This window comes from Salmo salar, chromosome 13 (assembly GCF_965601325.2).
Source record: "Salmo salar chromosome 13, fSalSal1, whole genome shotgun sequence".
Lineage (NCBI taxonomy): Eukaryota > Metazoa > Chordata > Actinopteri > Salmoniformes > Salmonidae > Salmo > Salmo salar.
In genome coordinates this window covers 27961772-27986863 of record NC_138303.1, presented here as the reverse complement: position 1 = coordinate 27986863, position 25092 = coordinate 27961772, and the positions used below count along the sequence as shown (strand labels likewise).

The 25092-nt window shown below is 42.7% G+C and overlaps 2 protein-coding genes, 1 long non-coding RNA gene and 1 other non-coding gene across 7 annotated transcripts; 2 read left to right on the top strand and 2 right to left on the bottom strand.

Annotated features, from left to right (window-relative positions):
• The first annotated feature begins 1410 nt into the window (after positions 1 to 1410).
• On the top strand, positions 1411 to 1525 carry LOC123726248 (U5 spliceosomal RNA). Its single transcript, XR_006758640.1, has one exon. It is a non-coding gene; the product is annotated as a U5 spliceosomal RNA (small nuclear RNA).
• A 525-nt stretch (positions 1526 to 2050) lies between these two features.
• LOC106566701 (SH3 and cysteine-rich domain-containing protein 3) lies at positions 2051 to 12521 on the bottom strand. The gene is made up of 13 exons (XM_014134996.3): positions 12257 to 12521; positions 11743 to 11804; positions 11410 to 11488; positions 9199 to 9352; positions 8991 to 9088; positions 8804 to 8864; positions 8626 to 8723; positions 8427 to 8490; positions 7555 to 7607; positions 7337 to 7431; positions 7169 to 7220; positions 5578 to 5715; positions 2051 to 3118 (listed from the first exon to the last, which is right to left on the bottom strand). The coding sequence occupies exons 2-13, from the start codon at positions 11757 to 11759 to the stop codon at positions 3020 to 3022; spliced, it is 1008 nt and encodes a 335-aa protein (XP_013990471.1). The 5' UTR covers positions 11760 to 11804; positions 12257 to 12521; the 3' UTR covers positions 2051 to 3019.
• A 350-nt stretch (positions 12522 to 12871) lies between these two features.
• On the bottom strand, positions 12872 to 14918 carry LOC145860026 (uncharacterized). Its single transcript, XR_014380006.1, has 2 exons — positions 14756 to 14918; positions 12872 to 13235 (listed from the first exon to the last, which is right to left on the bottom strand). It is a non-coding gene; the product is annotated as an uncharacterized LOC145860026 (long non-coding RNA).
• Positions 13185 to 24966, top strand: LOC106566702 (uncharacterized). 4 transcript variants are annotated; one of them, XM_082959931.1, is made up of 15 exons: positions 13185 to 13402; positions 14294 to 14500; positions 14835 to 14943; positions 15294 to 15433; positions 15619 to 15721; positions 15807 to 15975; positions 18072 to 19150; positions 19235 to 20216; positions 20591 to 21519; positions 21633 to 21750; positions 21986 to 22131; positions 22408 to 23085; positions 23292 to 23344; positions 23488 to 23554; positions 23710 to 24966. In XM_082959931.1, exons 3-15 carry the CDS (start codon positions 14905 to 14907, stop codon positions 23779 to 23781), a joined length of 4575 nt encoding a protein of 1524 aa, XP_082816057.1. In that variant the 5' UTR covers positions 13185 to 13402; positions 14294 to 14500; positions 14835 to 14904; the 3' UTR covers positions 23782 to 24966. The 4 variants fall into 4 exon arrangements, with proteins under 4 accessions (XP_082816057.1, XP_082816055.1, XP_082816056.1 ...); XM_082959929.1 differs by having other exon boundaries at positions 18072 to 20216; XM_082959930.1 differs by lacking the exon at positions 14835 to 14943 and having other exon boundaries at positions 18072 to 20216.
• The last annotated feature ends 126 nt before the right edge of the window (positions 24967 to 25092 follow it).

Here is a 25092-nt window from a genome sequence, read left to right as displayed (position 1 = left end):
ATATTAGCAACCCATAATAGTTGTTGCATCTTTAGATCTTCCCTGTTTCAAAATTTCTAACAGATATTTCCCGCAATTGCATTTTGGAACATTCGTGCATAGGCCTACCGCCATGTGCACATTGCTGTGCTTAAAATGTGAGGAAATAATAGTTTATCAACATTTTAAGCTAAATGTTCTGATCTGTTCCATCAGCCATATTAACAGATACAGCATATACCACCACTACACTACTTTGATACGCATTCTGGGGTGAGTATTAAGAAGTGAGTATATACACAATGGCCACTGAAAAATAAGTGTGTATATGGCGTTTACCCACGGATACCCGCTACTACACCATTGAGAGAGAGCCCCATTGTCCCATGGGGTTTTAGGGTGGCAGGTAGCGGTTAGCGTGGCCAGTAACCGAAAGCTAGCTGGTTTGAATACCCGACCGACAAGGTGAACAGTCTGTTGATGTGCCCTTGAGAAAGGCACTTAACCCTAATTTGTACCAATTATGGCTGACCCTGTAAAACAACACATTTCACTGCACCAATCTGATGTATGAAACAATGCAACATTTTTTATTTTTTATTTATCCATTATCCTTCACACTGTCACGGGACACGGCCCTCTTTTCAGGACTCCCTAGAGTGATTTACATAATTTGATGGTTCAAATTTCCTTATGATAGCGTCAGGGCCATCTCAAAATGGGTGAAGCCAAACTATGTTCTGTCATGGTGGTGTGTAGTACTTAGTATTGACCAAAGCGTGTCGCTATAAATATTTTTACGATGAAAACAGTTTGGATCATATCTATTTTGCGTGAAGTTGATAAATTACCATATACAGAATGATGCATTATATATATATACACGTATGCATAATAAAGGCTTCCAGATCTAATTAAGTTAGTTAAGGTTACGACAGACGAGTTTAGAAAACGTAGGCTTTGTTTGAGGAATGCACGCACTAAATTGGGGAGAGATGTTAGCTATACTACATAAGCATGTAAGTGTGTTGAACGCAGTGGCTCAGTAAAATGTAGACGTAACGCATTTGAATGTCGTTTTTTTTCCTTTTTGAGTTAATGACCTTTATTGACCGCTATAAAATCATTCTCCAGGCATAATTCGATTAAATAAAAGTAGTGGAGTATGGGCACTGTACTCGATATACTCGAAAATTAGGAAGCGGGTGTATTAATTCCCAGCATGCCTTTGTGCATACATTTAGGCTATTAAATATATAAATATAATAATACTGACAAATGTTGCCATTAAAATTGTATGATAAATTGAATTTCAAGTTGCGAAGACTGCGATACGCTGACCTTACAGTTTGGGTAATATTGCTATTTAAACCGTTACCGGGTGTTATAATGATTTGAAGCTGGTCGGAGCCGTTTCGTTCGTTCTGTAGTACGCTCTGGTTTCTCTTCAAATCGCATAAATCTTTCGCCTTTTACTAAAGATTTCCGTGGAGAGGAACATAATGAGTATCATCAAATTTTTTGATGTCCGGCCGTATGGTTGGGTTCACTACTCTTGTGAATGAAATCGATTGGCAGTTTGTTGAGACGGAGGTATGTATATATGTATTCTAACCGTACAAAGACCAAGAGTTACATCTGCTGCAGAGGATAAATTCATTAGAGTTAGTTGCACCTCAGATTGCAGCCCAAACAAATGCTTCACAGAGTTCCAAGTAACAGACACATCTCAACATCAACTGTTCAGAGGAACTGCTGTATGGCCGCCTATTCAAATTGTCACCATAAGAGCCATGCTTGCATTTAAATATATAATGTTAGAATATTTCAATATATAGATATATAATATATTTTGAATAAATTTAAGACACTATTTACAATCATTCCATGTGACACTGCTAGCATTCACACAGGATAATGAAGGCTGCATTGTCCCCATCACTGGATCAATACATGACACAAGTAGTATCTGTATTGACTATTTTGTAGACACAAGCTGAACCGATTCCCTCTTTAGGTTGGACACAAAAGTCATGAATCATGATAGACACAAAAATCAGTGAATGCAAAATACTGATTAAAAAAGAGGACTTTATTTCGAATTGTGAATTGATTTCACCACTATGATGGTGTCACAGAGGATGCATATCAAGAAAGACAATAAATGGGAAAAGCCTGCACTCCCCTGTTAGTATTTCAGTAGTAAATTAATAACAAATGACTGTAGCATAATGTTACAACATTGCATCAATGATAGGCCTACATTTGTCTGGCAAAAGTGTGTGGGTCTCTGTCAGCCAGGCTTACATTGTCTATTGCTCTATATAAATACAACAAATACACAGCACACTGTTTTGTTAAAGAGGATAAAAGACTGGCCGAAGCAAAAAAATTACAACATGCACTTTAACAAGCCCCCTTGAACATTTGCATCAAGGGGAAAATTAAGCACTAGAATTTCAGCTGACTATATATAAAAAGGAACTACTACAATAAGAGTAAGCAATACATTATTAGCCTCCAAGACAATTTAGTTTGCATAACAAAAATAATGTAAAAATCCTAGTTACTTAGTAGATACAGTCAGTAGTTTCAGCCATTGGGTTTAGTAATGTTTTTTGCTTCAAGTTTCTGAAGATGAAGTTTCAGGTTGTCCAGTTTTGATCACATTGAAATGACACAAACATATTCACTTTTTAGGTGTCCACCACACATTCCTGGTCCTACGTCACACGTCTCTGTCCAGCTCGGATTGCATGGCCAGCTGATCCAGTTCACCAGGGTGGGTAGGCTGCAGTATTAAGTTACACTCATCACAATTTACAGCCCTCAAACAGCTTACACATTCACCAGATTAGCTCTATAGGCCCCTACAGGTGGAAAATACAAGTGTTAGTGTAAGTGTTGTGTTAGAAAATGTTGTGATTATGTGTTTAGGTCTTGGGTTTGGTGTAATTTTTTTGCTTGGGCCGGTCTGTGGTTATGGTCCTGGTGACGGTGTGACTCTAGACCTGTGGTTATTGTTGTGATCCGGTCAGGCTCAGATCTCCTGGAGCAGGTCAGTGGGAAAGAAGCCCAGCTTGCGGCCTGTGCTGACCTTCAAGTAGCCATTCACCTCCTCTCCCTTCTTCACCACGATCTGCAACACAAAGAGAATGGAGGACAGTGTTGTGGCTCCACAGAGGTACAATAATTGTTGAAGATGACCAGACCAATGATGTAAAGTACTTAAGTAAAAATACTTTAAAGTACTACTAAAGTTTTGGGGGTATCTGTAGTTTACTTTACTATTTAAAGTACCAGACAAAAGTTGACACACCTACTCATTCAAGGGTTTTTCTTTATTTTTTACTATTTTCTACATTGAAGAATAATAGTGAAGACATCAAATCTATGAAATAAAACATATGGAATCATGTAGTAACCAAAAAAGTGTTAAACAAATCATAATATATTTTAGGTTCTTCAAAGTAGACACCCTTTCAATTGATGATTGCTTTGCACACTCTTGGCATTCTCTCAACCAGCTTCATGAGGTAGTCACCTGGAATGCATTTCAATTAACAGGTGTGCCTTGTTAAAAGTTAATTTGTGGAATTTCTTTCCTTGCGTTTGAGCCAATCAGTTGTGTTGTGACAAGGTAGGGGTAGTTTCATAAGATTTGGTAAAAGACCAAGCCCATATTATGGCAACAACAGCTCAAATAAGCAAAGAGAAACGACAGTCCATCATCACTTTAAGACATGAAGGTCAGTCAATCTGGAAAATTCAAGAACTTTGAGGATTTCATCAAGTGCAGTCACAAAAACCATCAAGCGCTATGATGATACTGGCTCTCATGAGGACCGCCACAGGAAATGAAGACCCAGAGTTACTTCTGCTGCAGAGGATAAGTTCATTAGAGTTAACTGCACCTCAGATTGCAACCCAAATAAATGCTTCACAGAGTTCAAGTAACAGACACATCTCAACATCAACTGTTCAAAGGAACCTGTGTGAATCAGTCCTTCATGGTCAAATTGCTGCAAAGAAACCACTACTAAAGGACACCAGTAATAAAAAGAGATGTGCTTGGGCCAAGAAACATAAGCAATGGACATTAGACCAGTGGAAATCTGTCCTTTGGTCTGATGAGTCCAAATTTGAGATGTGTGGTTCCAACCGCCATGTCTTTGTGAGACTCAGAGTAGGTGAACAGATGATCTCTGCATGTGTGGTGCCCACTGCGAAGCATGGAAGAGGAGGTGTGGGGATGCTTTGATGGTGACATTGTCAGTGATTTATTTAGAATTCAAGGCACACTGAACCAGAATGGCTACCACAGCGATACACCATCCCATCAGGTTTGCAATTAATGGGACAATCATTTGTTTTTCAACAAGACAATGACCCAAAACAGACCTCCATGCTGTGTAAGGGCTATTTGACCAAGGAGAGTGATGGAGTGCTGCATCAGATGACCTGGCCTCCACAATCACCCGACCTCAACCCAAATGAGATGGTTTGGGATGAGTGAAGGAAAAGCAGCCAACAAGTGCTCAGCATATGTGGGAACTCCTTCAACACTGTTGGAAAAGCATTCCTCGTAAAGCTGGTTGAGAGAATGCCAAGAGTGTGCAAAGCAATCATCAAGGCAGAGGGTGGCTACTTTGAAGAATCTAAAATCTAAAATATATTTTGATTTGTTTAACACTTTTTTGGTTACTACATGATTCCGTATGTGTTATTTCATAGTTTTGATGTCTTCACTATTATTCTACAATGTAGACAATAGTAAAAATGTATAAAACCCATTGAATGTGTAGGTGTGTCCAAAGTTGACTGGTACAGATTATTGTTGACTACTTTTACTTCACTACATTCCTAAAGAAAATAATGTACATTTTACTCCTTACATTTTCCCTGACACCCAAAAGTACTTTTGAATGCTTTGCATGACAGGAAAATGGTACAATTCACGTACTTATCAAGAGAACATGCCTGGTCATCCCTACTGCCTCTGATCTGCTGCACTCACTAAACACACATTCTTTGTTTGTAAATTATGTCTGAGTGTTGGAGTGTGCCCCTTGCTATCCGTAAATACAAATAACAAGAAAATGGTGCCGTCTTGTTCGCTTAATATAAGGAATTAGAAATTATTTTACTTGTTGTTTACTTTTGATACTTACATATATTTAAAACCAGATACTTTTACTCAAATAGTATTTTACTGGGTGACTTTCACTTGAGTCATTTTCTATTAAGGTATCTTTACTTTTACTCAAGTATGACAATTGGATACTTTTTCCACCACAGGACCAGACACACACACACGCACAATAGCAACCGTCATTACAGTCACTGTCCACATGCACACATCCATCCATACTGCTCATGATCATAAATCAGCTGACATCAGTTTCCTGTGCAAAGAAAAACGAAGAAAAATATTATTTTCATAGACACAGACAGCTGACCTGGGTCAAATACTTGAGCTGGGCTTGATTCAGCGTGACCAGCAATAGCTAAATAAAGCAGGCCTCAATTACACTACTTTCAACTGCTGTATGTGATAGTATTTGACTCAGGTCTGATACACAGACACCTGTTTCTTACCTGGTCTTTTTTCAGTGTTATCTGACCCATCTCTCTGTTTCCCACGACAGAGCGCGTCACCTTGAACACCCTCTCTCCCGTTTTTATTCGAATGATGTAATTGGTTGGGAGGTAACCTGTCTTCTCCCCAATCTTCCCCTGAGAATAAAAAATTGCCCTTATTTACCGATGGTGACAATAAAATAGAAAGCAGACCTCATGGGGCAGTATTATTATTTTTAATATTTTTATTTCACCTTTATTTAACTAGGTAGGCCAGTTGAGAGCAAGTTCTCATTTACAACTGCGACTTGGCCAAGATAAAGCAAAGCAGTGCGACAAAAGCAAAAACACAGAGTTACACATAAACAAACGTACAGTCAATAACACAATAGAAATATCTATATACAGTGTGTGGAAATGTAGAAGAGTAGGGAGGTAAGGCAATAAATAGGCCATAGAGGCAAAATAATTACAATTTAGCATTAACACTGGAGTGATAGATGTGCAGATGATGATGTGCAAGTAGAGATACTGGGGTGCAAAAGAGCAAGAGGATAAATAACAATAAGGGGGTGAGGTAGTTGTGTGTGCTATTTACAGATTGGCTGTGTACTGGTACAGTGATCGGTAAGCTGCTTTGACAGCTGATGCTTAAAGTTAGAGATAGAAGACTCCAGCTTCAGTGATTTTTGCAATTCGTTCCAGTCATTGGCAGCAGAGAACTGGAAGGAAAGGCGGCCAAATGAAGTGTTGGCTTTGGGGGTGACCAGTGAAATATACCTGCTGGAGCGCATGCTCGGATGGGTGTTGCTATGGTGACCAGTGAGCTGAGATAAGGCGGGGCTTTATCTAGCAAAGACTTATAGATGACCTGGAGCCAGTGGGTTTGGCGACGAATATGTAGTGAAGGCCAGCCAACGAGAGCATACAGGTCGCAGTGGTGGGTAGTATATGGGGCTTTGGTGACAAAACGGATGGCACTGTGATAGACTACATTCAGTTTGCTGAGTAGAGTGTTGGAGGCTGTTTTGTAAATGACATCGCTGAAGTCAAGGATTGGTAGGATAGTCAGTTTTACGAGGGTATGTTTGGCAGCATGAGTGAAGGAGGCTTTGTTGCTAAATAGGAAGCTGATTCTAGATTTAATTTTGGATTGGAGATGATTAATGTGAGTCTGGAAGGAGAGTTTACAGTCTAACCAGACACCTAGATATTTGTAGTTGTACACATATTCTAAGTCAGAACTGTCCAGAGTAGTGATGCTAATCAGGCGGACGGGTGCGGGCAGCAGTTGAAGAGCATGCACTTAGTTTTACTAGCATTTAAAAGCAGTTGGAGGCCACGGAAGGAGTGTTGTATGGCATTGAAGCTCGTTTGGAGGTTTGTTAGCACAGTGTCCAAAGAAGGGCCAGATGTATACAGAATGGTGTCGTCTGCGTAGAGGTGGATTAGAGAATCACCAGCAGCAAGAGCGACATCATTGATATATACAGAGAAAAGAGTCAGCCTGAGAATTGAACCCTGTGGCACCCCATAGAGACTACTAGCAGACTCATTGCTAGTTTTGATCATTGTCGGCTTGCATGACAATTGTTTCAGGAACACTTACCCTCCACCATTCCTCATTGGCATCATCAATTATAGTGATTCGATCACCAGGACTGAAAGACACAAAGGTTTGTATATTTTTATCAAATGTTTCACATTACCACAAGACTGAAATGTTGAACATAAAACATCATTCATACAATTTAAGGAAATGTATTGGTAAACCCACTGGAAGTCAAGGTCGTCTTTCTCAATAGCCTTGAAGCGATACAGAGCCAGGTAGTAATGTGACTGATTTCCCATGTTTCCCATCTCCTTCTTTTTCTGTAGCAAACATACACCAATGTTTATTTAACTACTAATTGTATTGATGTAGCAGACAGGGTGTTATTATTGATATTTACATGGTTAGTGTATACATGATGTCAGGCAGTTACAGTCCCTTACCTTGTCATCTGCTTTGTCAGCCTTGTCTCCTTTCTTATCCCCTTCTGGCTTTCCTACAAGGACATCACACAGGGTCTTTGTAGAGTTTCAATACAACAATGGTCAACTCCACAACTTTATAATCAGTATTACATTTATTTTATGTTGCTCCTTGACATTCAGTGTAAGATATTCATTTTTTGTTCTGTACTGGATGTCATTCTGGTTGTCATTTCTTTTTGCTTATTTGATCTGTTCTTGCCATAATATAGGCTTGGTCTTTTAACAAATAGGGCTATCTTCTGTACACCACCCCTACCTTTTTACAACACAACTGATTGGCCAAAACGCATTGAGAAGGAAAGAAATCCCACAAATTAACAAGGCACACCTTTTAATTGAAATGCACTCCAGGTGACTACCTCATGAAGCTGGTTGAGAGAATGCCAAGAGTGTGCAAAGCAATCATCAAGGCAGAGGGTGGCTACTTTGAAGAATCTAAAATTTAAAATAAATTTTGATTTGTTTAACACTTTTTTGGTTACTACATGATTCCTTATGTGTTATTTCATAGTTGTGATGTCTTCACTATTATTCTACAATGTAGAAAATAGTAAAAAATAAATAAAAACCCTGGAATGAGTAGGTGTGTCTAAACTTTTTACTGGTCCTGTATGTTGTTTAGCAACTGCTTGACAACCAACCAGCCCTTATGCTTCGGTTTATTTACCATTCACTTTGATGAGCTTCAATATCATTTCATATGGCACAATTTGTTTAAATAAAATACAAATAAAGTGTATTTTTGTATAGTTGATGCAGTGGAACCATAGATGGCATCACCTTGAATTGTCACATGCTTCAATATGGACATGCTCATCCTTTTTCAATACCTTCTGCCTGCTCGTCTTCTTTGGGTTGTTGGGATTCCTCTTCCTCCATCATCATCATCATCATCTTGGAGGGAAAAAAAGATGGTTAACATACCATTTATGATCCCTATGCAAATGGTTGTCAGTAAATTACACCACTTATCGTCATTCATTTCTTTTTTGGCTAATATGTGCCATGTACACAGAGTTCCACACTCACATTCTTCTTGTCCTCAGACCCCTTCTTGCGCTCCTTGTTTGCCATGACGACCCCAACCCGCAGGGTGTCAAACACAGGGTCATTACGGTTGGAGTGGGCTAGACAGGAGGGAAGCAGCATAGGGAGCACATATAGTAAAAAATAAGTTGAACACTTGTTGAGATGGTTAGTGTCATACCTGCATCTGTCTGGTCACTACTGTATAGAGGGGAGCTGTAGGCCCGTCTGAAACCTGGGGGCTATAGGAGAGAAAGCAAAATGAATATGTAGAATCATTTTTGTTTCTGGCAGCTGCATGCAATGGCAACTTGATTATGTTCTGACATTATAATGACTATCTAAATTATGAATTGAAAATGTCTTACAATTTTGCCAAAGCACTTTTGATACTCAACATAGGACTGGCACGAGTGGTGGATGTTGGTCTTGCAGTTTTTGCACCGTAGAGCAAACTTGTTGTTGACTGAAAGGTTGAAAAGTCAACTATAAGAAGCTAGTCAGTATTATTAATCTTCAGCTTTACAGATACTATTAATAAATACAAGAGACACTGTGGTCAATGTTAAAACTTACGGACTATCATACGAGCACAGACGTCACAGAACTTGGGCGTCTTGCAGTAGTGGTCCTTGAACTTGTGTGGTTTGTCATTCACCAATATGACAACGGGCTCAGGCTCGGGCTCCTTCTCCTCTACTTCCACCTCCTCCTCATAAATAAAGTATACCTGCAGAGAGGGTGCATGTCTCAATACTTTTAAAGCGTTCCTTCCTTTCCCCTCCCTAGTGACTGCTGATTGGATTGGTATATATTGGATTGGTATATATATAATATATATCTTATTTGCATTTTTTAAAACTTTTAAATATGTGTATTGTCGGAAATTGTTCAATATTACAGCACTGCTGGAGCTAGGAACACAAGCATTTAGCTACACCCGCAATAACATCTGCATGTGACCAATATAATGTAATTTCATTTGATTTGATTCAGCTAGAGGTGGAACATTTTTATTGAAATCCAAAGAATCAGTCTCATCAAAACAGTGATTTCCTATCATGATCGTTATTTATATCATACAGTGCATTCGGAAAGTATTCAGACCCCTTTCCTTTTTCCACATTTTGTTATGTTACAGCCTTATTCTAAAATGGATTCAATTCGTTTTTCCTCATCAATCTACACACAATAACCAATAATGTCAACGAGAAAACAGCTTTTTAGAAATGTTAGCAAATATACTAAAGATAAACAGAACTACCTTATTTACATAAGTATTCAGACCCTTTGATATGAGACTCAAAATTGAGCTCAGGTGGATCCTGTTCCCATTGATCATCCTTGAGATGTTTCTAAAACTTCAGTCCACCTGTGATAAATTCAATTGATTGGACATGATTTGGAAGGGTGCACCTCTGTCTATATAAGGTCCCACAGTTGACAGTGCATGTCAGAGCAAAAACCAAGCCAGGAGGTCGAAGAAATTGTCCGTAGAGCGCCGAGACAGGATTGTGTAGAGGCACAGATCTGGGGAAGGGTACCAAAAAAATGTCTGCAGCATTAAAGGTCCCCAATAACCAGTGGTGGAAAAAGTACTCAATTGTCATACTTAAGGAAAAGTAAAGAAACCTTAATAGAATATTACTCAAGTAAAAGTGAAAGTCACCCAGGAAAATACTACTTGAGTAAAAGTCTAAAAGAATTTGATTTTAAATGTACTTAAGTATAAAAAGTAAATGTAATTGAAAAATATACTTAAGTATCAAAAGTAAATGTATATATCCTTTCACATTCCTTATATTATGCAAACCAGACGGCACCATTTTCTTGTTTTAAAAATGTATGGATAGCCAGGGGCACACTCCAACACTCAGACATTATCTACAAACAAAGCAGCTGTGTTTAGTGAGTCTGTCAGATCAGAGGCAGTAGGGATGACGAGGGATGTTCTCTTGATAAGTGTGTGAATTGGACCATTTTCCTGTCTTGCTAAGCATTCAAAATGTAACGAGTACTTTTGTGTGTCAGGGAAAATGTACAGAGTAAAAAGTAGATTATTTCTTTAGGAATGTAGTAAAGTAAAAGTTAAAGTACAGATACACCAAAAATCTACTTAAGTAGTACTTTAAAGTATTTTTACTTAAGTACTTTACACCACTGTCAATAACACAGTGGCCCCCATCATTCTTAAATGGAAGAAGTTTGGAACCACTAAGACTCTTCCTAGAGTCGGCCGCATGGCCGAACTGAGCAATCAGGGGAGAAGGGCCTTGGTCAGGGAGGTGATCAAGAACCCGATCACTCTGACAGAGCCCCAGAGTTCCTCTGTGGAGGTGGGAGAACCTTACAGAAGGACAACCATCTCTGCAGCACTCCACCAATCATGCCTTTATGGTAGAGTGGCCACTCCTCAGTAAAAGGCTCATGACAGCCCAAATACAGATGTGCCAAGCTCGTAGCGTCATACCTAAGAAAACTTGAGGCTGTAATCGCTGACAAAGATGCTTTCAGTGTTTTAATACTTCCTGAATACTTTCCCGAATGCACTGTACAAAAATGTCCATTGAAACCGTTATTTTACTTCTGGAGAGTAAGTGGTAAATGAAAAAAGCTCTGTGGATTTAGCCCACAGTGTCACCTTACTGCAGAATATAAATAGGGGAGCAGAGAGCCTCACATATTAAACTAATGAGGTTATTGTATTTTGACCATCCTAGTTGGCTGCTATTTTAAACTGTTTCAGGGATGGTGTTACCAACAGTGGCAGATTGGCATGCTACTCACAGTATTGTCTTCTTCTTTCACAATATTGTCAGGGGCTGTGGGGTTATCGTGGATATCCACAGAATGTTTATCTTCCAGTCTAACTCAGAGAAACAAACAGAGACCATTAAGCAACATCAACAAACAAGGATATCTGACATATATTTAAGGGCGGATATTGCAGTAGCATTGTTATGGTGGCTGAGCTTTACATTTTTACCAGGTTTTACATGACTACTGCAATGAATAATCTAATACTTAAAGCTTTCCCTCGTTGTTTTGCTTAGAACCAGGTAAAACTATTAAAAAGGAATATCCTATGTATTGAGTTCAATGACAGGAGAGCAGACTCACTGGTCATATTGGGCCATGGTGTAGTGTGTGAGCTCTCACTCTCGTCCTGCAGTGCTACCCACCTAAGAGAGAATACAGTTCAGGGGAACAGAAACACTGGCTCTCAATTTGAATGGGACCATTTTAATGAGACACGTGACCCAATGATGTCCTCTCCTCTCGCATGTAGTAATGAGGGAGGGGGAGATGATTTACCCACACAAGCCTGCACACACACACAAACTCGTCCACTCTACTATTTTGGGGCAGGGTAACTCAATCTCATCATGGCTAAATTTGGGTGCCTTGCCAGACTGGTCATGAGTTGAGAGATTCAGAAAAATTACAATGATATAAAACCAGAATCAGTCTTAGTGAGGATTTGACATTTCAGTCCCCTCTTAATGAAACTTAAAGAATTTGCTATATATCTAAATTATAAAATATATGATATCTATTTATAAAAAGACAAAGCTGAACAGATCACACATATACACAAAAAGGGGCATGCAATATAGTTACAGTTTAGACATACTTGGTCCTACTGGTTGCTAGTCCAGTCAATGAAGAAATGAAATCTGGCATGTGGATGTATGGAAAAGGCTTTCTTCACCAGTTTCCTTTCATGTGTGATGAGCAACCTGTCACACCGGAGGCCTCCGAACCATTCCAACTCTTGATCGATGTTTCCCTTTTCAGCTTTATGCAGGTAATTTCCAAAAACTGATCCAATGGTTAGTGGTTAAGAGCAGTGGGGTGAGTGAGTGAGGGACTGTAAAGGCAGGCATCAGTTTGAGTGAGTGAGACAGCTGGGTACCGGTGACGAGGGGAAATCCGATACTCATACCCATTCCTTGGCCCTGCAGATCGGTCATGGCTAGAAGGGATCCAGCTTTGTCTAACTAAAATGGGGGAAAAAAATTACTTTTGATTTTAATTTGACAAAAGCTGGATCCCTTCTAGCCATGACCCTGCAGACCCCTGAAACAGCCTGAGAGGACAGGCCAAGACACACACAGCCAACTATTGGCTTACTGTTCAAACTGCAGGCATAATCAGTATTGTTTTAGTTGCTCTCATTGTTGTCAACATCGTTATGACAACAATAATTATATTTCTATGGTAAATACGGACAAAGGAATGGAATGGATATAGGCTATATTTATCTTTATTGTACTGCCAGGTTAAAGAACATTTTAAACATAAAGAAAAACTTGTAGTTTACATATAAGGAGAGGATACACATAACATATTAAGAAAAAGTACAGTATTGTATTGTGAAAGACTGATGGTAGTAGAGGTAGCTAATCCATGGAAGAAAACATGACATTCCAGAAAAGCCTATTTTCCCCAGCCCAGTTGAAGAACAGAGAACCATGGCCAGTTTATTCTTCATCTGGGGGTCGCGTCGGCTACCACTACAAAGGTCCGGTTGCATTGTGGGTACAATAGTCCCCCGCCGCCCCAGTGCGCATGCTCCATAGAAAACTCCATTATTTTTTTTTGCACGGAATCTGCAAGAAAAAATAATAACTGTGAAATAGAGATTAAAAGGTGCATCGGATGAGCTCCATTTTTGCTGAACATACACCAGCTTGATCGAACAGTGTCTGGAGATAACGACTGAATAATTTGGCGACACGATCAGACATCCTTGGGTCTTGGGACACTCCAGAATCAAGTAAATTTCTGTCAACGCTAGCTAGCCTAGCCCCGAGATCATAGGCGCAGTAAAATGAAGCATTATTGTCCTTTGTTTTTAACGAGACGGGCAGATGCAGCTAGACAGACGGATAGTTGATTGATGGTGCAAATAATTTGCATTGGAGGGTTGATCACCACATTGTCTGTCTAGATAATGTTAACATCCAAAACAATTTAGCGTTAGTAAGCCAGCTAGCTAACTCTGGCCGGGGTTCTCCCGCGAGCTTACTGGAGAAGACTCCAAAAACTTCGCGACCTTGTTTGAGAACAGAATGGTAGAATACATTTCGCACAATTGCTCGCTAGCTAGCTAGCTAGCATGCATGACAATATTGATAAACAATTTCCCCCCAAGTTCTCATTATTGAAATGTTACTATTTTGCAAGGTGTGTCTGTCAAGCTGTTACGACACTTTAGACTGCAACATTAGCTAACTAACGTTAGTTGGATAAAGGTAGCCTAGCTAGCTATGTAGGACAATCATTGCTGTGACTGTGATTTAACTTTATGTGCCGCTTCTGTAATGGCTATATTATCAAGTACAGTGTGCATGTGGGCTAGATGACTATTATCAAGTTACAAATGCTGTTTTCCCTTTTCATTTCAACATCCAGCTGCACACACCACCAGTCTCATTTTGCTCGCTAACTATCTAGGTAGCTATTTGATAATACGTCACTCAATTGAAATACCACAATACCACTAGGCCTATCTTAATATATCCATCCCCTTCCTCGAATGCTATGTGGCTATGTTTGTGTGGGGTTATTGTAGCAATCAGAATCGAGAGATTCATTTTGTTCATCATTTTCACGTATTATTTTTTAGGGCTATCTAACGTCAGGTCTATCTCAATCTTCTTTGCAGTCGAACTGTGGCCTTAGTGTCAGCTGCAGAGTTTTGGAGGAGTTGACCTCTGAAGCAGGGTCAGAAGACTTAGTTAGTTCTTGGAGAGTTCTGCAAGGTGTTGGAGGGTGGTTGGCAGAGTCTGTGTGTGCTTCTCCCCTGACACAATGGCCTTCAAACGGTGGATACCATAGCCAATAATATATTTGGCATTTCAAAGATGACAAGGTAGGCTTGAGAACATGATATCCTTCCTCACTCATCAGGCTAGCCCAATAACAGACTAAAAGCGCCTAATGTTACTCCAAGTCCAAGGACCTTACATGTTTTGTTTAGAGGCGAATTGCCTCTGTCAGCCAAAACAGCAAAATACTCCATCTAAACGTGAATCGATTCTCAGTTGCGGTACGATTCTAGAAACATAATGCCCTCAACTTTCATATTTCACCAAAATAATTTCACAAATGCAAAATATACACTTACTGTACACTGTTTTAACACAGTTGCAGCCAGCAGTATTTTTCAGTGACAAGTTTGTGGCGTCCGTCTTCCGTTTACACAGGTGTTCGGCGACGCAGATAGCTAATTAGCACAGTTGGTCGACTCTGTTTTCCGTAAACAGACGCTGTAACATGGAAATATGGCCGTGTGGGAACCCCAACCCTATAAAGGTGTGTAGTAATTTAACCTTCTTTTTTTTCTAACAGATATGAAAGATAAGATATGTTTTCAAACCGTACCGCAAGTGATGTGTGTAAACGTTTAGCACAAGCTTAACAAAACTCCCCTAGCCAGAAAATACTATCCACAATAGGTGCTAAAGGTAGTTAGCATCGATGAATGGGCTATCATCAGGCATGCTATATGTTAGAGACTTTATATTGATTTCTACGAGTTGGAACTCTGGTTGTCTTTTTTGTGGGAAAACATTGACCTCAGAATCTCAGCATAGTGGTCGTAATAGTTGTTCATCAAAGCATGTATTCATTCTACATTTGTTCCTGCTTCTTCTATCCCAAAGGTGCTGCAAAGCAGTTTTTACAAAATGATGGGAGGCAGTGAGAGTGGCAGTGGAGACAAGGATGGAGTTCACACTGTGGCAATACAAGTCCCCATTGGCTGGCAGAGGAGAGCGAAGGAGGGACTTGTGGTGTATGTAAGGTAAGCAAGTTCAGTAACACAGGCGTGTATAATACTTATTATACTTGTGTTATGAGCATATATGAGCCATTCTAATGTTTTCATTTCCCAAAAGCTGGTCTGGAGCAGGGATTTGTAAAATATATTTGATTTCCCCTTCCCTTTATTTCATCACACATCTCCTGCATCCCTGTCCATTCCTACAGTCCAAGTGGTGCAGTCCTGTCTTCACTGGAAGAGGTTAAGTCATATCTGTTGACCGATGGCACATGCAAGTGTGGCCTGGAGTGTCCGCTGGTCATCCACAAGGTGACTCCCTCTACATCTCACTTTTATCGTTTCACAACCGGTTTTGACTGGGGTTTGCTGAATGTATGTTCCTTTGTCTCTGCAGGTGTTTAACTTTAGCCTAGGGGTCAAAATTCAACAGCACAGCCAGCCGGTGGGGAAGGCAGAGCAGGACATGACAAAGCTCTGTAACCATCGGAGGAAAGTGGTTGCCATGGCAGCGCTCTGTCGCAGTATGCAGGCTTCACAACTGCCCTATGTTGCCCGTCACACAGGTAAATACAGTCCCGTGTGGCTAAGTTGGTAGAGCATGGTGTTTGCAACGCCAGGGTTGTGGGTTCGATTCCCACGGGGGACCAGTACGGGAAGAATTTTTTTTAATGAAATGTATGCATTCACTACTGTAAGTCGCTCTGGATAAGAGCGTCTGCTAAATGACTAAAATGTAAATGTAAAAATGTGCCTTCAGAAAGTATTCACACCCCTTGACTTTTTCCAAATTGTTCAAAATGGTATTCAAATGGTTTAATTGCCATTTTTTGTCAACAATCTACACAAAATACTCTGTCAAAGTGGAAGAAAAATTCTAACATTTGAATAAAAAAAATAACAATAAAACTCTATCTTGATTAGATAAGTATTCAACCCCGTGAGTCAATACATGTTAGAATCACATTTGGCAGCGATTACAGCTGTAATCGCATTCTCTGTAAGTCTCTGAGATTTGCACACCTGGATTGTACAACATTGGCAAAAAAAAATGTTTTTATTCTTCAACCTCTGTCAAGATGATTGTTGATCATTGCTAGACAGCCATTTTCAAGTCTTGCCATAGATTTTCAAGCTGATTTTAAGTCAACTGTAGCCAGGCTACTCAGGAACATTCAATGTCGTCTTGGTAAGCAACTCCAGTGTATACTTGGCCTTGTGTTTTAGGTTAATGTCCTGCTGAAAGGTGAATTTGTCTCCCAGTGTCTGTTGGAAAGCAGACTGAACCAGGTTTTCCTCTAGGATTCAACCTGTGCTTAGCTCTCTTCTGTTTCTTTTTATTGCAAACAGGATGCATGTTTTGGAATATTTGTATTCTGTACAGGCTCCCTTTTCATTCTGTTAATTAGGTTAGTATTGTGGAGCAGCTACAATGTTGTTGATCCATCCTCAGTTTTTTCCTATCACAGCCATTAAACTCTGTAACTGCTTTAAAGTCACCATTGGCCTCATGGTGAAATCCCTGAGCGGTTTCCTTCCTCTCCAGCAAGTGAGTTAGGAAGGACGCCTGTATCTTTGTAGTGACTGGGTGTATTGATACAGCATCCAAAGTGTAATTAATAACCACCATGCTCAAAGGGATATTCAATGTCTGCTTTATTTGTATTTTTACCCATTTACCAATAGGTGCCCTTTGGAAGTTATTAGAAATCCTCCCTGGTCTTTGTGGTTGAATCTGTATTTGAAATTCACTACTCAACTGAGGGACCATACAGATAATTGTATGTGTGGGGTACAGAGATGAGGTAGTCATTCAGAAATCATGTTAAACTCTCTATTATTGCACCGAGTTCATGCAATTTATTATGTGACTTGTTAAGCAAATGTTTACTCCTGAACTTATTTAGGCTTGCCATAACAAAGGGGTTGAATACTTTTTGACTTATTTAACAGGTTTGAAAAACATAGTTTAATCCATTTTAAATTTGGTCTGTAACACAACAAAATGTGGAAAATGTCAAGGGGTGTGAATACTTAATGAAGGCACTGTGTCAGCGGCAAAAAAATTAATGGATCTAATGTAACAGAAATGAAGTACTTTCAGGATCATTAAACAGCTATTGATGGTTAGTTACCAAAACATTATTACATTGTGCTATTCAAATACTGCTCTCAGAAATGTCATTAAACATGTTGGTTAGGGCTGTGACAATTATGGGATTTTGGGTAACAATTAATTGCCATGGTTATTGTTGTAATTGCCATTTTTTGTGAAAAATGTAGCTTGTAATGTATTATAATACTGCATCTTTGAAAATGAGCTACGACATACCTAATGAATCCAACACAGCTTTGGTGACACCCGTCTCAAAAACGAATGGTTATGACCTTTTAGAAAGGAAGTTTCTACTCCCGACCATGCCGTTTTTCTCGTAAAATTATTAGGCTACCAACTTTACCCACTTCATGTAAAAAATTATTAAAAACTGCTATGGGGTAAACTATATCTACTTGAAAATGAAGTTGAATCTCACCCCCTACTAATGTATTACGAATAATGAAGAAAAATGCGAGTTCATGGTTATTGTCCAAAATTGTCAGTTACACTATTATACAATTATTGTGCCAGCTCTAATGTAGATTATTTTTGTTGTTGTTGCAGAGGTCACCAGTGGCATTATGGAGAACAGAGATCCTAAGAGGATGAGAGTGGACAGGGAAGAAAAAGAACGTGGCACTTACACCTCCAAACACCATCTAGTCCAGTCCAGGCCCAACAATAACCTCCACCCCAACTCTTGTGGCAGTCCTAAAAATTCTCCCCAACTTGTGTATTCTTACAATGGTTCCTCACCCCTCTCACACAATAGCACTAACTCTTATCACACGCCTGATATTTTGAGGAGACTGCCACCTCCTCTCAATCTCCTCCCCAACACCTCTCCATTCTCCAGCTATGGGGCACCTCAGAGGTCCCCACGCACACCAACGCCTCAGAACCTGAGTCAGGGTCAGAGGGCACCACAGACTCCAGAAGCCCTCAGATCTCCTCATGTGGGGCCCCTCTCTCCCCCTCCTCCCTCCTCCCCTGGGACACTGGGGAGGGGAGGGCAGAGTCATCAACATGGTATCATCGTTGGGTCTCCCCTGTCCCCCTCATGTTCCCCCTCTCCCTCTGTGAGTATGAACTGCCCCTCTCCCCACCAGCGCTCACGCCACCCGTCCGCCTCTTCCGCTCACTCTGAGCAGGGGGTGGGAGGGGTGGTGCTTGGTGGCTACCCCCCCAGAAGGATATCCTCTTCATCCTCACACTCTCCTATACCAGGGGGGTCCCCTATCCTCCATTTCTCAAAATACAAGCTTGAGGATATCTTAGAGCAGTTTAAGAACTCAGGCAACACTAGCACTAATAATCACATCCTTCACCCAAACTCACTGAGCAACCAAAACAATCCTCATATCCTCTCTCTAGCTCTTGAAAAGGTTGGGAGGCCCACAAAGGCACCTGCTTCTGCCTCAGGCATGGAGATCAGTGCTGGTTCTTCTGGTTTGCCTCTTGGACAGTTCTTGAACCACCAGAAGCAACCCCACCCAGCTTCTTTTCCTGCCAGTAGCCTCCTCTCGGCAGCAGCCAAGGCCCAGCTGGCCAGCCAGATGACTCACAACCAGAGCTCCAATTCGCGCAGCATCCTCAGCTCAGCCCTCTCTTTGGAGGTCTCGAGGGAGTCTCAGCAATTGAAGGTAACAAACAGCACTTTACACAACAGCCTTCCCTCAATCGCTAGGCCCCTGCCTGCAGCCTCCCCCCTGCTTTCCTTCTCCCAGCCCCTAGCCTCCAGTCCCCTTCACCTCTCCCGTACGGACCGGACATCCCACAGGAAGCGGCAGCGGCGTTCGCCCACAGTGCTCAGCATGCTGAAGGAGTCCCAGATGACTGGTCCCAGAACCCCCGGCGACGTGCTCAACCTCTCCTCGCACTCTCAACCCTCCTCTACCTCAGCCTCGCCCTACCCCGCCATGTTAGAGAACCACCTCCAGGCCCTAAGGCTCTCAGTCCGGCACTCTGGCACACTGGCAGGGCCACAGAAGCAGACTGACGGTGCCCTGGATTTCACAACAATCATGGCAGGTCAACCGGATCCCCCCACCCAGCCTCTCTCTGCTCTGCTTCACCTGCTCAGTGTGCAGAACGCTCAAGCCACTGGAGCCCAGCCCGGCTCTGGACACTGTACAGGAGGCATGAGGCAGAGCCCCAGGCAGTCTCCCTCACCCTCCCATTTAAACATCAGACCATTCTCCATGCAGTCCCCCACTCATCACAGTACCACACAAGGCCCATCACAGCCCCTCTCTCCCTCTCAGTCAAAGTCCAGGCGATGTAATGCACAGTCTCCGTCTCGACCACATACGAGGACCAGTCCCAAACAGAGACGGTCTCCCTCCATGGCCCTGTCCAACGCTCAGTCAGCACAATATCGCAGTAGCCCATCGCCAACCCCACACACCCCTAATAGGCTGTGGCAGGCCCAAAACCAACCTATAGATGCCACCACCATCCAGTCACCCATGGGCCAGGCCTTTCCTGAAGTCAGTGAATCAATGGAGATGGAGAGCATGTCAACACTAGGCCCTGGTCTCAACAGCACCTCCACCTCCAACCATAGCAGCAGCGTCCCCAGCTACAGCAGCACCACCTCCCCCAGACCCCTGGATCTCAGTAACCACATGCTGGCACTGCTGGCAGCCTCTTCCACCACACCTCTTGGGGAGGGGGGCCTGGACAGAACCACCGGCAACAACATTACAGGTGAGGATGAACCTTTTAAAATGTCTCTAACTAGGTGAAATCATGGAATATTGTATTGTCACTTCCACCAGATAGGTGCAGTGAAATGTGTTGTTTTACAGGGTCAGCCGTAGTAGTACGGCTCCACTGGAGAAAATTAGGGTTAAGTACCTTGCTCAAGGGCACATCAACAGATTGTTTTACATTGTTGTCGCAGGTATTCAAACCAGCGACCTTTCAGTTACTGGCCCAACGTTCTAACCGCTAGGCTACCTGCAGCCCTTGGAAAATACACCAATTTTTCATTAGACGTGTTAATAGTTGTTGAGTACTGTCTGTTTTGAAAAAGAACCTTTCTCATGCCGTTAATCCTGGTTCTCTCCAATCCTCTCTAGGGGTGCAAGAGCCTCAGAGTGTTGATCATCAGGGCTCCACAGTGACCAAACCCCCAGGAGGCTGCAGCCCCCAGGCCCTGGGGGACTCCACTTGCTCCTTACCCCTGGCTGAAGCCTTCCCCTTCATGAGCCAGGAGCAGCTTCTCCAGCTTCTGTCTGCCACGGCCGGCCTGCCCTCCCTCCTGGACCCCACCATCCTGGGCTCTCTGCCCCTGGGCCTGTGGCTGGGTGGGCAGCAGGGTCACCTCCCCATCTCCAACACACCTCAGCAACACCATCAACTGCCCGATCAACAACTACTACAACAATCAGAACAACAACTACTTTTACAGCATGAACATCACCAAGAGCAACAGCAGAAACAACACCAGACTGCCCATCTGAACCACAACTTTCCATTTAGCTTATTCCCCTGTCTAATGGGAGGTCAGGGAGAGCTGCCTCTGAATCTCCTGGGCCTGTTGAACCCACTGCTACCCCCTTCTGCTGCCCCTACCCCAGGCCAGGAGTGTGATCTGGGGATGGGGGAGAAACTGGGCCTCCAGGCTCTCCTCATGGCCTCCCTGCTACTAGGCCAGCAGCAGACTGCCATGTTGCCCCTGTCTGGGCTTGGCCAGCTGAGCCTGGACCTCCCCTTCCGGCAGCACATCCCAGCCCTGTTGGACGGTTTGTCTCTGGATAAAGGGTCTGGACTCCTGGACTCGTCATCCCTCCCCGGCCCTGGGCTCCTTGAGGCCCTCCAGGGCCTGCTTCCCCCAGCCGATGGGCCCCTCCAGGCCCTGCAGTCGCTCCTGCTCTCCACCCCCCTGCCTCCCCCGGCCTTCCTCTCCCTCAGCCCTGATCTGCTAACTGCTGCCCTGGGCTCTACTGGCTTCCCGCCTGCCCCTCATCTCCCCCTAACACAGCAACCCCAACAACCCCCACCTCAGGTAGGTTCTCTCCCTTAGCCTGGTCCTCTACCCTGTAGTTTTCCCTTGTCAAATAGTTAACACTATCTCTATTAGAGATGTCAGTTTGATGTTTTGATCCTGTCTCCATCCAGGTCTCAGCTTCAGGCCATGATGGGGGGATGGACACCCTAATCCCCCTGTCTGTCCAGGGAAAGGACAACCCTGTCCTCCACCAGTTACTGCCTACTCTCCTCAACCCTGGGGTTCTAGGTTAGTCACAGCAACATTCATTTACACTGCTATAAATATCAAGGTTTTGTTGTCAATTACAAATGCGGAATCATAGTCTTTTTTATTACATTTCACTTTATGAATAGTGAATTATTTACAAACTTGGGGAACAGCTACAAAAAAGCAATATCTTGTACATTACCCACATATTGCTTAGAATGTCACCTTATCCCATTCACAAACTGTTTTAATGATGAACCATGTGTATTTGTAGGAGACCTGTCTGCTCTGACCAGCCTCCACAGTCTTCTGGGGCTAGGTGCAGGCCCTCTCTTCCTGCCCCCCGTACAGGCCTCTGCCTTGGGCATGCCTCTGCTCCAGGGCCCTGATGGGGCCATCAACCTCCTCAACAACATCCAGGTACTTCTTGTGTTCCACTTTTTTTTATTTTTAAGAGTGGCGCAGTCCCACTCCTTTTGTACATTTTTTGATTTATTGAAGAGATGTAAAGTGTTGGAAAGGCTGAGGTAGGGGGAGTAAAATACCAGTGTGACGAATTCAAACCCATGCCGACTCTGGCGTACATGTGTGCCAGGATCAACGGCTGTAACCACTGGACCACACAGGCCACTGTTTTCCACTCCTGACACAAGCCTTGTCCTGTGATTTTGAAATATCTGTATCTTCCTTCTTCAGCTCAACATGGCACCACCCTCAGAGGGAGAAAAGCCAATCTCCTTACAGGAAACAGACAGCTCCGCCCCTCAGGAGGATATTCCAGCCAATCGGCTTACCCCAGAGGCTGCGCCCAGCCCCTGTCCTGCCCTGGCCCCCGTGTCCCAGCGTGGAGAGGGCTCCGTGGTGAGCGTCCTGGACCCCTACGCTTCCTTCATGGACACTATCTACACCTCCTTCCTCCAGGTCAGTGCTAAAGAGCAGGAAGCAGTTCAGTCTGGGGCAGATGCCTTCGGTGCCTTACCGCCCTCCTACCCTGAGGAGCGCCGTTCCCCCTCCGCTCTTCTCCCTCAGGCCAGTGCCCCCCTCTCCCTGAGCCCTCGTCAAGCCTGCACCCTGAGGAACCCGAACCTGTCCCGGCTCAATATGGAGGCAGCCCACTCCCCCGCTCAGGGCACCCCCAAACCCAGCAACGATGGCTCCACCACGCCCCCGCAGAACAAATTGGAGTTCCCAGAGGGTCACACTAACCCTACTCTGCTTCCCATCTACCTGGAGGAAGCCAAGACGGACTCGTACAGCCAGGTTGTGTCAGATCGGCAGGGGGACAGACCCCAGGCAGGGTACCAGAGTCCCAGAGACGGGAGCAGCCGCCCCAAGGAGGAGACTGGGGGTCTGCAGCACACGGAGCAGGGCAGGGTGAGTCTGGCTGTTGTTTCCTTTAGTTTCTTGTAATGATTTAAACAGTCATAAAGGATCCCTGAAACCATCTGCCAAGGATGTCTTTCTTTTACCACTGCATGGCTAAAAATGCCATTTAGCCACAGCATTGCATATTGCATTACAAGCAGTGAAAGATTGTGATGTAATTTGTTATTGATTTCAGTGTCCTTTTCCCCTTTCAGAACCAAACTGCACAAATGGGAGGAGCCAGAAGAGGCAGGAAAAGGAAACAAACGTGAGCTCATTTTGATTCTCTACTTGAATCATTGATAACGATGAGCACCGATTTACTATTCTGCCCAACTTTTCCTTAGAACAATGAAATGTAATACCAGTGTAAATATACTGATTATTGTGTGTGTTTAAAAAAAAATTCAGGCTACAGAATGTGCTAGAGGACTTCAGAGAACTGGATTCTCCAGCCCTAGAGGAAACTAAACCCAGGGTAAAACACTAGACCACCCCACAACCCTTAACTTCATTGGACCTATTATATCAGTGCGTGTTGCGTCATCTCAGTTTCTAACAGCAGTGCAGTTTGTCCCTTAGTGTCTGCCCTCCAGACTGCTAATGATGATGTGATGTGTGTCTGTGTTGTAGGTGGTGCTGCTGAAGCCTGAGAGGTCGGTCCGGGGCAGGAGGCGGCGGGGAGCCAGGTCCCAGAGACAGTGACAGGAGCAGGTTCACCCCACCCCTATCACTGCTTTATATTGTTCAAGCGCCCCCACTCTGTTTTTCAACTGCACTAATATATTGTCATGCCAACCTCTTACCTTTTTGAATGGGAGTGATCTAGATGAAAAAATGAAAAATAGTTATGTGGATGCTTTCACTTAGGTCCTCTCTTAAGTCTGTGTGGTTGCTTGACGTTGTGATTGATTGAGATCCGTTATGATGTAAGTGTTAGAATTATGTCTACAAAAAACTGCACTGTTTCTCAGTGTGTTTACTGTGAGTCAGGATAAGAGTATCTACTTGAATGACCTACATTTGCGCTCTGTTAGAGATTGTATGATGTCTGTGTGGTTTGTGTACATTTGGGTGTTCAAGATGCTCAAGGTAGAAGTTGCCCCTGACCACAGATCTAGAATCAGATTACCTGGGGGGTGTGTGTGTGTGTGTGTGTGTGTGTGTGTGTGTGTGTGTGTGTGTGTGTGTGTGTGTGTGTGTGTGTGTGTGTGTGTGTGTGTGTGTGTGTGTGTGTGTGTGTCACCAAGCAGATGAGTTAGCCAGCTAAGTGTACTGCCTAAATAATCTGAAGTCACATTTCAAGTTCATAAAGATAGATGTGAAATTGGCAAGACTCGACACTTCCGACAACCCACATTCAAGATAAGCTTTCTTATAGAACCTGCTCTATAGAACCTGCTCTATATGGTGGTCATGCTTTGTGATGCACCCCTCTGTATGTTCTCTGTGGTGTGTTTAGTAAACGATGCACATTTCAATTAGGTCCTTTCACAGGGGAATGGCTGATGGAAAAAGTGTGAGATATGTGTGGGTTTTTAACTCAATGTATTTTTGGGTGGGATGTAGTTGTACTTTCTCTCGTTGTCCTTCAGATCGCTGTGCTATACACTATTACAGCCCAGTAAGGCTGGCGTATCTTATTTAAATGAAAAGAAGCAGATTATGCAATTTCTACACTTGGAGATTTGTAAATATGTACAGTTAATGTGTTTTATTTTATATTGTTAGAGACAATGAATTGTGAATTTTCGGGGAATTGTAATTAAGTATTTTCTCATTCTACCCTTGCTTTCAATACTTATGTTAAAATAATATTAAATTGTTGACTGTAGCTTTCTTTTTATATGGGAGTCTTTTTTTATTTAATATTAAACTATTTACAGAAAATGTGCCTCCTTGTTTGATGTTGGCAGCTTAAATCTACTGAATTATCTAGCCAGTAACCACCCTCTTATTTGCAAAATTATAAGTGTTGCATCAGTAGAAAGGACCACGAGCCCAAACTCAGCTTTT